Below are 14,163 nucleotides of genomic sequence, written 5' to 3'. Positions count from 1 at the left end.
ATGACCGTTCGGTCTCTGACAGCCCACCTGCACTGGTCCCTGAGTCTCAGGGCTCCGTGGGCTTTGGGGCCAAACCTCAGCTCTTCCACTGTAGCCCAGGAAGCCCCCCCCCACCCAGGGCCACAGGGGTAAGAAAGGAGTGTGGGAGCAGCCACGAGCTCCGGGCAGCCCAGAGCTGATCGATGAGTCCCTCCACAGTGTCCCGTCCGGGTGGCCCCCAGCCTGTGCACCCGCCCCCTCCAGAGCCAACCCCCCCCCCCCCAATCCGGGCACATCCCCACCACCAGGCCTCATGTTTACACAGCACTTCCGTGCACGGCACACTCACCTCCCCTGATGCAGCACGCAGGTCAGCAGGGCAAGGGGGTGTCCCTGCCTTCCTGCCCAGACACGGCGAGAAGTCATGGACAGAGCGGGAAGAACCACAGCTTTAAAGGCTTCAGAGAACCTCTTTTTATTCCTGTTTGAGACCCTGGTTCTCTCCTCTCCATTTAGAAAGGGTACAGCAGCGTCAGGCACAACGAGGTCAGTATTTGCTCCTCACCAGACCGCCCCCACCGGCCCCGGGGACAATGCTCAACAGCTGAGGCCCTGAGCCAGCCAGCGTCCCTCAGGACAGATGTCATGAGACACACATACTTGCAGTAAAATAAGGACTCTCTCTCGTACCCGGAAGGGGGGGATCTCAGGCACTGAGGCGGGAGAGGGGGCTAAGGGGCTGTCCTTCATCCTGCGTTGCAGCTCGGTGTCGGGGGGCCCATCTCTGCTCCCGCGCCAGGCTGCTTCCCACCTACGCCCCTCACAGGAGGGCAGCATCGGCACCCACGTACACCGCCTCAGTCCCCTCGGAGAAGCAAGAAGGCAGCCGGAGGGGTGCCACGCAGCCCCCTTGTTTGTGCTGGGGCTTGGACCCTCCTCGGGTCCATACTAGAGAGACCCAGGATTGTCTGAAAGGAGCTAGGGAGGGAAGGGAACTGCTACTTGATGGCAAGCACGGGACAGGGGCTGAGGCCCAGAATGTGTCCATCTCGGCATCTCCGAGCTGACCACAACTCTCGGGTGCAAGTCTTAAGGGGGCTGATCCCAGTGTCGGGGCCCGAGGGCCAGTTTAAGGGGCTCAGGTCTCACCTCCGTGTCTCAGTGTGCCCTCCAGGCTGAGGCTGGCAGCCCCTGCTCCATCGCTTTCGCCCTTGGAAGGGGCTGCCTCCACGGCCTCCCCCAGGCCCCATGTGGCCGAGCGCCTCTGCCTGGGACCTGGGCCCCCCCCCCCAGATCGGCTGTGGCACCCCCACAAGCACTGGCAGGCCGGGGGTCAAGGGTCCCATTAGAAGACCAATCTGTGGAAGTCACCACCACTGCCACCTGCAGGGCTGCAGCCCCCTGGGGGACCTTTGTCCTCGTCTTTGTCTTCGTCAAAGCCCCTCCGCCAGTGCGGGGACGCTGGGAGCGCAGAGATGTAGGCCGCCCTGCTCCGCGCCTCCTTCTCCTGCTCCTGGAAACACAGATGGGGATGAAGCAGGCGGCTTCAAATGTAGGCTCCAAAGCCACAGTGCTCCTTTCACCGCCTGCCCCCGCGGCCACCCAGCCCTTCGGAGCTTCACCCCTGCGAAGGGCCCCCAGAGCCGGGCAACAGAGGGGAGCCCCAGCTTCCCCCACAGGGGCACTGCTGCTCAGCCAGAGGATGGGAGGGCCGGACCCACAGCCATCCTGTATCTAGGTTTCAAAACCATTCCTCCTCCCCTCCCAGTATAAGCTCCCAGCATCCTGGAGGAGGCAGTCCAGAGACTTCCAAGGTCACCTCCTACCCCACTGGGACCTCCCTGCAGGCTTCCTGACGCAACTGTCCGGCTCACTGCCTCTCAGGAGGGACACTCTGCCGAGAAGAAAGCTCTCCCTCCTGCCGCACTGGGGCCGGCCCTGGAGACCCCTCGCCACTGGCCCCAGACCCATCTCCCCCTGAAGAACTCAGAAGAAATGGAAAAGCAGAACCAAAGTCCCCCACCCAGGTGCCGCTGGCCGGGGTCCTGGTGTGACCACCCCAGCTGTTTACGGCAGCACGCCTCACGCTGCTTGGAGCCCTGGCTGTTCCAGTTGCTAAGTACTTTGATGCCACCCTAGACTCTCAGGAGTGGAGTCGAGGGCACAGTGAGAGGGCAACCCTCCCAAAGGCCTTCCCCACCGGCTCGGATCCACTAGCTCACTCACAGAGCCCCTCCTCCAGCACATGACAGCTTAATAAAGAAATGGTCGTTCCTAATGTGTGTTGAAAAGAACCCTGATGCTGGGAAAGATCGGAGAGAGGAGGGGGGAGGAGAAGGGTGCGACCGAGGATGAGACGGTTGGATGGCATCACCGACTGCATGGACATGAGTTTGAGTAAGCTCTGGGAGTTGGTGATGGACAGGGAGGCCTGGCGTGCTGCAGTCCATGGGGTTGCAGAGTCGGACATCACTGAGTGGCTGAACTGAACTGAATGTGTGTCCCTCTAAAGCAGAGGGTCTGCCTGGCCCACTGATTTCTTTTTCCCCAACACTAAGCGGGATGAGTGGATCAAAGGAAAAAGGAAAAGACTCTGAGAGACGAGCAGCCACTTATCCAAGCCGGTGGGCTGCTGGAAGCCCATGGGGGTCTGCTCACCTGCAAGAAAAGGATGTTGTCTTTGGAAATGGCTTCCATCAAGTCCTTGTGGAGGGTGGGTTCTGCCCGGGTGCGGGGGGAGCCGGGCTCGGCCTCGGACCCCTCCTCGGGTCGCTGCCGGTAGAAGAGCACGTAGGCTGTGTCCTTGGGGAAGAAGGAGGTGACGTTGCTGACGGACTCGAAGGAGGAGAAGGATACGCGGGTGTCGTTGAACAGGTACCACTGGTTGTCGGGCTCCGGCCGCTCGGTCCCCGGGGCCGGGGCGGGACGGGCGGCGCCCTCGCGGGCGTAGCAGTAGTAGTGGCCGCTCTCGGAGGACAGCCCCGAGTGCACCACGACGCTGCACAGGTCGTAGGCCTGGCCCCGGCCCCCGGCCAGCGGCAGGCGCAGCAGCAGCGGCACCGACACGTCGTCCAGGATCTTGCGGCGCCGCATGGTGCGCAGGTCGAAGGAGAAGCGCAGCAGCGTCAGGATGAGGTAGCGCGGGCCCTGGCTCAGCTCCACCACCTTCTCGGCGTCCTGCAGGGACGCGCACGACTCGCAGTGGTAGCGGTTCTCCGACGTCAGCCTCTCGGGCGACAGGAAGTAGTTGACCAGGTCCAGGACGGAGCGGGAGCTGTCCCCGGAGGCGGCCGCCGCACTCCGGGGGGGCCCTGGGCCCGGGACGGCTGCCGCCGCCGCCCCTTCAGCCGACTCCTCCTTCTCGTCCCGGGCCTCCTTCTCCTCCTCCTTCTCTTTCTCCTCCTCCTGCTCCTCCACTTTCTTCTTCACCTTCTCCTCCTTCTCCTCCTCGTCCTGGGCCGCCCTCTCCTCCTCCACCTTCTCCTTCACCTCCTCCTCCTTCTCCTCCTCCACCTTCTCCATCTCCTTCTCCTCCTCCTCCACCTTCTCCTCCACCTTCTCCTTCACTTTCTCCTCCACCTTCTTCTCCCCCTTCACCTTCTCCTCCACCTTCTCCTCCTCCTCCAACTTCTCCTCCACCTTCTCCTTCACCTTCTCCTCCTCCTTCACCTTCTCCTCCTCCTCCTTCTCCTCCTCCTTCTCTTCCTCTCCCGCCTCCTCCTCCTCCTCTGTGCTCTCCCCCCTCTCCACCTTCTCCTCCTGACCGCTCTGCCCCCCGAGGCCGTGGGGGCCCAGGCCTTCCATGTCCAGGATGGTGGGCGGGACGCCCCCCGTGATGCAGTGCTTCCTCTGCCTCCGAGGCCCGGCCCGGCTTGGCTCCTGGGCGCCGGCGTCCTCCGCGGGGAGCCCCGCCGAGCCCAGGCGGCGGCGGCGGTGGTGGTGGTGATGGTGGTGATGGCGGCGGCAGCGCTCGGGCGGCGGGAAGGCGAGCGAGAGGTCCGTGAAGGCCTCCTCCCTGGAGGAGACGTTGAGGCAGCGGAGGCAGCATATCCGCGTCACGATCTTGCCCCCGAACATCTTCTCCACGGAGGTGGCGCTCGGGCCGGGGGGCTCCTCGGGCGGGGAGGGCGAGCTCGACTGCTTGAGCTTCTGGCAGATCCTCGTCCCGGTCTTCTCCTCTTCGTGCAGCCTGGCGCAGGGAGCAAAGGGCTTTGGTCCACACTCAGAGGGTCACACACAGGGAACACACGTGTGTACTAGGTGGCATCCGTGCACATGCACTCAGAGGCCAGGCACGCACGCTACACAGTTAACCTGCATAAAGCTCATAGACCTGCCACAAAGAGCCGTGCGCGTGCCCTCTCAGAGCGCTAATGAGAGAACACAAACTTGCACGCTCAGGCAAGCACAGCATAGTGTACATACACACACTTACCCTCCCCGGTCATGCTTCACGTCAGCACCTCCAGGACGTCCCCCCACCCGCGGCCCCTGCCCCATCTTCTCCCTGCCCCATCTTCTCCAAGCCTTCCACAAGCCCTGGGCCACACCCCAGTCTCCAGGAAGAGACAGCACTGCCCAGGGGGATGGGGCTTCCCCACCAGCACCCTCTCCAGACGGGGAGCTCGGAGCAGAGCCAGGCCCCGCCTCCCTACCGATCCAGCAGGTACTTCAGGTACTCCGAGCAGTCCTGCTGGGTGCCAGGGCTGAACCAGGGTGTCCAGGATGCAGACAGGAAGTTCTCTGGAGAAATGGCAGGCCGCTGCGTCCAAAGCGGGAAAGACGGGTCAGGAGCTGGGGGGCCACTCACCAGCCAGCTCCCAGCTCCACAGCGTGCCGGGCCTGAGGGTGGCTCTGGGGAGTCACTGCCCCAAACTCCCAGCCTCCCCATTCATTCCCAGCTGTCCATCCCAGCTGACTTTTCCCATCCGACCAAGTCCATGCCGCCTAAGAGCACGGCATCGGGTCCATGGAGAGGAACAGTCCTCCAGGAGTCTGTTCTTCCCTTGTTTGTTGCCATTCCCTCTGCCTGAGACACCCTTTCCCCTATCAGAAGCTTAGCTTGGAGTTCAAGTCCCAGATGCAGGGTCCCCTGTCCCACGGAGTCCTCCAAGGGCCACCATCCCCCTCATGATCAACCTCTCCCTACCCTGCGTGGAAACCACACGTGCCTTGTTCTCTGCTGAGCACTACGGCTGCAGTCTACAGGCCCTCTTCCCCACCAGGCTGCGCCCTGTGAAGGCATGACTGTGGCTGATGGCACCTCCGTGCCCCCCCGACCCCTGCAGAGGGCCTGGTGGATGCCTGGTCAAGGCCTTTAGGTTCCATGAGGACGAGGCAACGTGAATAAAACAAATACAGCCCTCAGGGTGCCTGGCAGTGTGAGTGCTCCAAAATGACAGCCGGCCAACAGAGTGACACAACCTCATACAGTGGACTAGACCACTGACGGGAGCAACGTGGGCAGCACCGCACAGGGGGCTCTGCCGGCCCCTCTCCCGCCCAGTCAGGGCACTGAACCGGCCCCGCAGGCTCTGCCCGTGAACCCACGCCTGCCTGGACTGGGGCCCAACAGCTTACCGCAAGCCGGGGCCCAGAGGCAGGAGCAGGCGGGTTCCAGTGAAGGGGAGGCGTCAGACCAGACCTCCTCTCCAGCATCCCCCGCACCCCGCTCCCCACACTCACCTGGCTGTGCTCCAGGAAGGCGAAGAGCCACTGCAGCTTCGTCATCAAGGGCTGCGAGTTGTTTTCGGTCAAACGGAGCACACAGTGTCTGAAACTGCAAAACAGCGCACCCAGGGTTAAGCCGGGGTACCCAGAGGGCCTCTAACTCACCCACACTGTGGCAACCCAAGGCCTCCAAGCTGCAGGCAGGACAGACACTTTTAGCTCAACTCAGGGCCAGAAGCCGGGCAGGGGGGCAGGTGAACAACTCGGGTAGACTGGGGCTCTTGACACATCTGGTCCTGTGGGAGATGAGAAGAAGCCCCACCTGACAACCACATCCCCTGGAACAAGCCAATTCCCAGGCCCAAGCTAAGCTCTTGTTCTCACAAAAATCTCTTAGCATATGGGTCAGGCATCTCTCCAGCCTGCAGCCACTGTACAGGGCAATGTAACCAAAGTGTGGTCCACTTAGCAGTCTGCAACAAAGCAAGTTCGCAGAGAGCATTTAGAAACTTGTACAGTGATTTGACATCACTGTCATACAGACATGATCATCACCTAGTAAGTCATTGCATTATATTCTACAAAAGTAGGAGTCTACAGCAGACTGGAAATCCAAAAACAAAACAAAGCTAGTCCTTGCCCAGGCAGCTTGAGAAGTCCTGGAGTTCAGCTCCAACCTCGTCCCCCAACCTGGAGCTGAAGCTGAGAGAAGGAACTGCCTGGAGCTCCTCCCACAGCCAAAAACAAGGCTTACTTTGAGACTTGTCAAAAAGATGTTGAAGTGTGGTACTGATCAAAGAACAGATGAACCGATAAATACAACAAACAGCCCAGAAACAGACCCCCATAAACACAGTCAAGTAATCTTTAATAAAGGAGCAAAGGCAATATAATGTGGCAGAGACACTTTGGTCAACAAAATGGTACTGGAACAAGTACACGTCCCCCACCAAAAAGAATTAATCTGAACACAAACCCTACACTCATCGCAAAAGTTAACTCAAAATGGATCATAAAATGCTCAAGTAAAAATCTCCTAGAAAACAACAAGAGAAAACCTAATGACCTTGAGTGTGGTGAATACATTTTTAGAAAAATCACCAGAATAATAAGCTGAATTTCATTAGAGTTAAAACTTTTCTGTTACAGTATCAAGAGAATTAGAAGACAAACCAGAGACTGGGAGAAAATATTTGTACAAAACACATCTCATAAAGGACTGTTAAAAATATGCACACAAAGAACTCATAAAATTCAACAAGAAAACAAACAACTTGATTAAAAAATGAGCCAAACATCTTATCAGACATCTCTCACACACACACAAAAATACACACACTCACACACACATGAACATACAGATGGCAAATAAGCAGTGAAAAGATGCTCAATATCATGTCAGTCGGGGAAATATATATTAAAATAATAATGAGATACCACTACATACTGTATTAAGATGACAGAGAAGGATGTGCACTCATGTTCTTTGAGAACAAAATCACAACTAGCTGCTGAACAACCATCAACAGGAGACTGTTGGAACCCACCAAAAAAGATACCCCACCTCCAAGGGCAAAGGAGAAGCTGCAACAAGATGGCAAGATGGGCACAATCGCATTTAAAATCAAACTTCATACATGCCAGATGCGCTTGGAGGGCGCACACAAAACCTTGTGCACACAAGGACTCAGAGAAAGGAGCAGTGATCCCCACAAGAAACTAAGCCAGACCTGCTTATGAGTGTTTGAGAGTCTCCTGCGGACACATGGTCAGCAGTGGCCAGCTGCAGGGACAGGGGCTTTGGCAGCAGCAGTCCTGGGAGGTGCGGCGTGTCACCTAAGTCCTCTTGGAGGAGGTCACCATTTGTCCCACCACAGAGCCACCAGATGGGCAACCCACAAACTGGACAACAATTATACCAAAGAAGTTCTCACACTGTTGCAAAAGTTCTGGGCCCTAAAACAGACTTTCCAACCTGGGGATGTGGCAAGTGGCAGTTGCTCAGTTGTGTCCAACTCTTTGCAAACCCATAGACCATAGCCCACCAGGCTCTTCTGTCCATGGAACTCTCCAGGCAAGAATACCGGAGTGGGTTCCCCTCTCCTGGGGATCTACCCGACCCAGGGATTGAACCCGGGTCTCCTGCATTGCAGGCAGATGTTTTACCATCTGAGCCACCAGGAGGCAGGGGATCCAACAAAGGGACTGAGATTTCCCAGGGAATGTGGCTTTGAAGGTCAGCTGGATTTGATTACAGAACTTCCAGAGGACTGGGGAAACAGAGGCTCTTGGCGGGCACAAACAAAACCTTGTGCCCACCAGGACCAGAAGAAAGGAGTATAGTTATAGTTAGTAGTATAGTTAAGTCGCTCAGTCGTGTCCGACTCTTTGCGACCCCATGGACTGTAGCCTACCAGGCTCCTCCATCCATGGGATTTTCCAAGCAAGAGTACTGGAGTGGACTGCCATTGAAGAAAGGAGTAGTGACCCCCAAGACAGACAGACAGACCTGCCTGTGAGCGTCTGAGGGTCTCTGGCAGGAGGGTGGGTCAACAGTGGCCTGCCGCGGGGCCGGGTGTACTGACAACAGCAGTCCCGGGAGGAGCACTTGCAGGCATAAGTCCTTTTGGAGGAGGTTGCCATTACCCCTACCATAGCTTGACCTCAGGCCAAACTACAAGCAGGAAACACAGCCCCACCCATCAACAGAAAACTGGACTAAAGATTTACTGACCATGGCCTTCCCACCCAAGCAAGACCCAGTTTTCCCCATAGCCAGTCCCTCCCATCCAGAAGCTTCCACAAGCCTCTCATCCTCATCCATCAGAGGGCAGACAGTGTAAAAACTACAATCACAGAAAACGAATCAAACTGATCATGTGGATCACAGCTTTGTCTAACTCAACGCAACTCTGAGCCTTGTCATGTTTAAGGCAAGATGGACAGGTTGTGGTGGAGAGTTCTGACAAAACGTGGTCCACTGGAGAAGGGATTGGCAAATCGCTTCAGCATTCTTGCCTTGAGAACTCCATGAGCAGTATGAAAAGGCAAAAAGATATGACATTGAAAGATGAACCCCCCCGCCCCAGGTTGGCAAGTGTCCAATATGCTACTGGAGAAGAGACGAGAAATAGCTCCAGAAGGAATGAAAACGCTGGGCCAGAGCAGAAACAATGCCCAGCTGTGGATGTGTCTGGTGGTAAAAGTCATGTCATGCTGTAGAGAACAATACTGCACAGGAACCTGGACTGTTAGGTCCATAAATCAAGGTAAATTGGAAGTGGTCAAACCGGAGATGGCAAGAGGGAACATCAACATTTTAGAAATCAGTGAACTAAAATGGATAGGAATGGGCAAATTTAATTCAGATGACCATTGTGTCTACTACTGTGGGCAAGAATCACTTAGAAGAAATGGAGTAGCCCTCATAGTCAACAAAAGAGTCTGAAATGCAGTAGCTGGATGCAATCTCAAAGATGACAGAATGATCTCAGTTCATTTCCAAGGTAAACCATTCACTATCACAGTAATCCAAGTCTATGCCCCAACCACTAATCCCAAAGAAGCTGAAGTCCAATGGTTCTAAGAAGACCTGCAAGACCATCTAGAACTAACACCAAAAAAAAATGTCCTTTTCATCCTGGGGACTGAAATGCAAAAGTAGGAAGTCAAGAGACACCTGGAGTAACAGGAAAGTTTGGCCTTGGAGTACAGAATGAAGCAGGGCAAAGGCTAAATAACAGAGTTTTGCCAAGAGAATGCATTGGTCATAGCAAACACCCTTTTCCAGCAACACAAGAGATGACTTTACACATGGACATCACCAGATGGTCAATATCAAAATCAGATTGGATTGTATGTTTTGCAGCCAAAGATGGAGAAGCTCTATAAGGTCAGCAAAAAACAAAACTGGGAGCTGACTGTGGCTCAGTTCATGAACTTGTTATTGCTAAATTCAGACTTAAATTGAACAAAGTAAGGAAAACCACTAAACCATTCAAGTATGACCTAAATCAAATCCCTTATGATTACAGAGTGTAAGTGACAAATAGATTCAAGGGATTAGATCTGATAGACAGAGTGCCTGAAGAACTATGGACAGAGGTTTAGCATTGTACAAGAGGTGGTGATCAAAACCATCCCCAAGAAAAAGACATGCAAAAAGGCAAAATGGTTGTCTGAGGAGGCCTTACAAATAGCTGAGAAAAGAGGAGAAGTGAAAGGCAAGGGAGAAAAGGGAAGATATACCCATCTGGATGCAGAGTTCCAAAGAATAGCAAGGAGAGATAAGAAAGCCTTCTTAAATGAACAGTGCAAAGAAATGGAAGAAAACAATAGAATGGGAAAGACTAGAGATCTCTTCAAGAAAAGTAGAGATACCAAGGGAACAGCTCATGCAAAGATGGGCACAATAAAGGACAGAAATGGTACAGACGTAACAGAAGCAGAAGATATTAAGAGGTGGCAAGAATACACAGAAGAACTGTACAAAAAAGATCCTGATGACCTGGATAACCACAATACTGTGATCACTCACCTAGAGTCAGACATCCTGAAATGTGAAGTCAAGTGGGCCTTAGGAAGCATCACTACAAACAAAGCTAGTGGAGGTGATGGAATTCCAGCTGAGCTATTTCAAATCCTAAAAGATGATGCTGTGAAAGTGCTACACTCAATATGCCAGCAAATTTGGAAAACTCAGCAGTGGCCACAGGACTGGAAAAGGTCAGTTTTCATTCCAATCTCAAAGAAAGGCAATGCCAAATATTGTTCAAACTACCATACAACTGCACCCATTTTACATGCTAGCAAGGTCATGCTAAAAATCCTCCAATCTAAGCTTCAACAGTATGTAACTTCCAGATGTTCAAAATGGATTTAGAAAAGGCAGAGGAACCACAGATCAAATTGCCAACATTCACTGGATCATACAGAAAGCAAGGGAATTCCAGAAAAACATCTACCTCTGATTCACTGACTACAATAAAGCCTAGCCAATGAAGGCTTTGACTGTGTGGACCACAACAAACTGTGGAAAATTCTTAAAGAGATGGAAATACCAGACCACCTTACCTGCCTCCTGAGAAACCTGTGTGCATACAGGTCAAGAAGCAATGGTTAGAACCGGACATGGAACAACAGACTGGTTCAAAATTGGGAAAGAAGTACATCAAGGCTGTTTATTGTCACCCTGCTTGTTTAACTTCTATTCAGAGTTACACCATGTGAAATGCTGGGCTGGATAAAGCATAAGCTGGAATGAAGACTGCCAAGAAAAATATCAATAACCTCAGATATGCAAATGACACCACTCCTATGGCAGAAAGCAAATAATAACAAAAGAGCTTCTTGATGAAGGTGAAAGAAGAGAGTAAAAAAGCTGGCTTAAAACTCAGCATTCAAAAAAACAAGATCATGGCATCCAGTCCCATCACTTCATGGCAAATAGTTGGGGAAACAATGGAAAACACTGACAGACTTTATTTTCTTGGGCTCCAAAATCACCACAGACAGTGACTGCATCCTTGAAATTAAAAGACGTTTGCTCCTTGGAAGACAAGCTATGACAAACCTAGACAGCATATTAAAAAACAGAGACATTACTTTGCTGACAAAGGTCTGTATAGTCAAATTATGGTTTTCCAAGTGGTCATGTACAGATGTGAGAGTTGGACCACAAAGAAGGCTCAGCACCGAAGAATTGATGCTTTCTAACTGTGGTGTTGGAGAACTCTTGAGAGTCCCTTGGACAGCAAGGAAATCACACCAATCCTAAATGAAATCAACCCTGAATATTCATTGGAAGGACTGATGCTGAAGCTCCAATACTTTCGCCATGTGATGCAAAGAGCTGACTCATTAGAAAAGATCCTGATGCTGGGAAAGACTGCAGGCAGGAGGAGAAGGGAATGACAGAGGATGAGATGGTTGGATGGCATCACCAACTCAATGGACATGAGTTTGAGGAAATTCTGGGAGACAGTGAAGGACAGGGAAACCTTTACTGTGTGCTGCAGTAAATGGGGTCACAAAGAGTCAGACATGGCTGAGCCACTGAACAACAACCACCTATTAGAAAGGCCAAAATCCATACACTATTGACACTATGTATAAATCAGATAACTAATTAGACACCATTGTATAGTTCAGGGGCCATTACTCAGTGCTCTGTGGTGACCTGTATGAGAAGGAAATCCAAAAAAGAGGGGGTATGTATATACATATAGTTGATTCATTCTGCTGTACAGTAGGAACTAACACAACATTAGCAAGCAACTCTATTCCAATAAGTACTAATTTTAAAAAAAAAAAGAAAGGCCAAAATCCTGAACACTGACAACACCAAATGCTAGCAAGGACAGGGAACAACAGGAATTCTCATTTATTGCTGGTGGAAATGTAAAATAGTATAGCCACTTTGGAAGAGAGTTTTCCAGTTTCTTACACAACCAGATATATTCTCACCATCCTATGCAGTAATCATACTCTTTGGTATCTACCCTAAGGATAGATAAGGAGGTGAGACCTTATGTCCACACAAAACCTTGCACAAGTATGTTGATGCAAGCTTTATTCATAACTGCCAACTTTGAAGCAACAAAATATCCTATATCCTTCAACAGGTTAATGGATAAATGGAACTGTGGTACATCCTGACACTGGATATTTTTCAGCACTAAAAAGAAATGAGCTTTCAAGCCACGAAAAGAAATAGAAGAACTTTAAATGCATATTACTAAGTTAAAAAACCCAATCTGCAAAGACTACATACTATATGATTCCAGTTGTATGATTCTGAAAAAGGCAAAACTATGAAAACAGTAAAAAGGTTGCCAGGAGTTGGAAGGGGATGAACAGATAGAGCAGAGGATTTCTAGGGCAGTGAAAATACACTAAATGAACCTCTGGGACAACATTATAGGGTCCCAGAAGGAGAAGAGAGAGAAAGGGCCTGAGAAAATATTTTAAAAGATAATAGCTGAAAACTTCCCTAAAATGGGAAAGGAAAAAGTCCCTTACAGGATAAACCCAAGGAGGAACACACTGAGACATATATTAATCAAACTGCAAAAAATTGAAAACAGAAAATATTAAAAGCAACAAGGGGAAAGTAACAAATAACATAAAATGGAATCCCCATAACTTTATCAGCTGATTTTTCAGCAGAAACTCTGCAGGCCAGAAGGGAGTGGTATGGTTTAGTTACAGTAATAAAAGGGAGAAAACTACAACCAAGAATACTGTACCCAGCAAGGCTCTCATTCAGATTTGACAGAGAAATCAAAAGCTTTAGAGACAAGCAAAAACTAGGAGAACTTAGCACCACCAAACCAGCTTTAAAACAAATGTTAAAGGAATTTTTCTAGGCAGAAAAGGCTACAACTAGAAACAAGAAACTTATGAATGGGACAGCTCATTGGTAAAGGCAAACATACAAAAAGGTAAGAAATCATCTACTCACAAATATGATATCAAGACCAGCAAACATAAGAAGAGGAGAGTAGAAATGCAGCATATTGGAAATGCATGGGAAATTAAGAGACTAGCAACTTAAAAAACAATCTCGTAGAAACTACTATACCAAAGCCTCATAATAACTGCAAACCAAAAATCTACACTACATACACACATAAAAAAAGAAAAAGGAATCCAAACTCCACACTAAAGATTGTCAACAAATCACAAGAGAAGAAAGCAAAGAAGATGGGAAGGGAAAAGACCTACAAAACAAAGTCAAAACAACAAAATGGCGATAAGAACATTCATATTGATAAATGTAAATGGATCAAATGCTCCAGCCAAAAGACATAGACTGGCTGAATGGATACAAAAATGAGTCCTATATACATGCTGTCTACAAGAAACTCACTTCAGATCTAGGGACACATACGACTGAAAATGAGATGGAAAAAGGCATTCCATGCAAATAAAAATCAAAAGAAAGCTGGAGTAGCTCATCAGACAAAATAGACTTCAAAATAAAGACTGTTATAAGAGACAAAGAAGGACACTGCATAATGATCAAGGGATCAATCCAAGATCTAACAACTATAAATATGTGTGCCCAACACAGGAGCACCTCAATATATAGGGCAAATGCTAACAGCCATAAAAGGAGAAACCAACTGTAGTACAAGAATAGTAGGGGACTCTAACTCTTCCCACACACTTTCATCAGTGGACAGATCATCCAAACAGAAAATTAATAGAGAAATAACGGCCTTGCATGATATATGAGACAAAATGGACTTAATTGATATTCATAGAGCATTCTATCTAAAAGCAAAATACAAATTCTTTTTCAAGTGCAGGTGGAACTTCTCCAGGATTGACCACATGCTGGGCCACAAGGCAAGCCTTGGCAAATTTAAGAAAACTTGGAATCATATCACTACAACGCTATGGGATTAGAAGTATTGACCACAGGGAGAGATCAAGATGTTGGAGTAGTAGGACATGAAGTTCACCTTCTGCCACAAATACACCTGTACGTGAAATGATTCTCACAGAATA

The 14,163-nt window shown here is 50.6% G+C and overlaps 2 protein-coding genes across 11 annotated transcripts in view; one reads left to right on the top strand and one right to left on the bottom strand.

Moving 5' to 3' along the window:
* The window catches only part of GAB2 (GRB2 associated binding protein 2), a 177,929-nt gene extending 175,672 nt beyond the window's left edge, over positions 1 to 2,257 (top strand). For 6 of the 10 annotated variants that reach the window (XM_043875539.1, XM_043875542.1, XM_043875535.1 and 3 more), the window contains one exon: positions 1,748 to 2,257. The gene's annotated coding sequence lies outside the window, so the exon portion shown is untranslated. Of the gene's footprint in view, positions 1 to 304 lie in introns of all 10 variants that reach the window. The other 4 variants (XM_043875537.1, XM_043875534.1, XM_043875536.1 and 1 more) reach the window with 4 other exon arrangements.
* USP35 (ubiquitin specific peptidase 35) overlaps positions 433 to 14,163 on the bottom strand; it is a 63,614-nt gene continuing 49,883 nt past the window's right edge. Inside the window, exons 8-12 of the mRNA XM_043875596.1 lie at positions 5,665 to 5,758; positions 4,635 to 4,741; positions 3,631 to 4,168; positions 2,638 to 3,447; positions 433 to 1,492 (exon numbers count right to left, since the gene is read on the bottom strand). Coding sequence (XP_043731531.1) covers positions 1,325 to 1,492; positions 2,638 to 3,447; positions 3,631 to 4,168; positions 4,635 to 4,741; positions 5,665 to 5,758 — 1,717 coding nt within the window. The 3' untranslated portion in view covers positions 433 to 1,324. The remainder of the gene's footprint in view (positions 1,493 to 2,637; positions 3,448 to 3,630; positions 4,169 to 4,634; positions 4,742 to 5,664; positions 5,759 to 14,163) is intronic.

The sequence above is a fragment of the Cervus elaphus genome, chromosome 2 (assembly GCF_910594005.1).
Source record: "Cervus elaphus chromosome 2, mCerEla1.1, whole genome shotgun sequence".
NCBI lineage: Eukaryota > Metazoa > Chordata > Mammalia > Artiodactyla > Cervidae > Cervus > Cervus elaphus.
The sequence above is the reverse complement of the archived record's forward strand: the minus strand, read 5'-3'. Positions and strand labels throughout refer to the sequence as shown.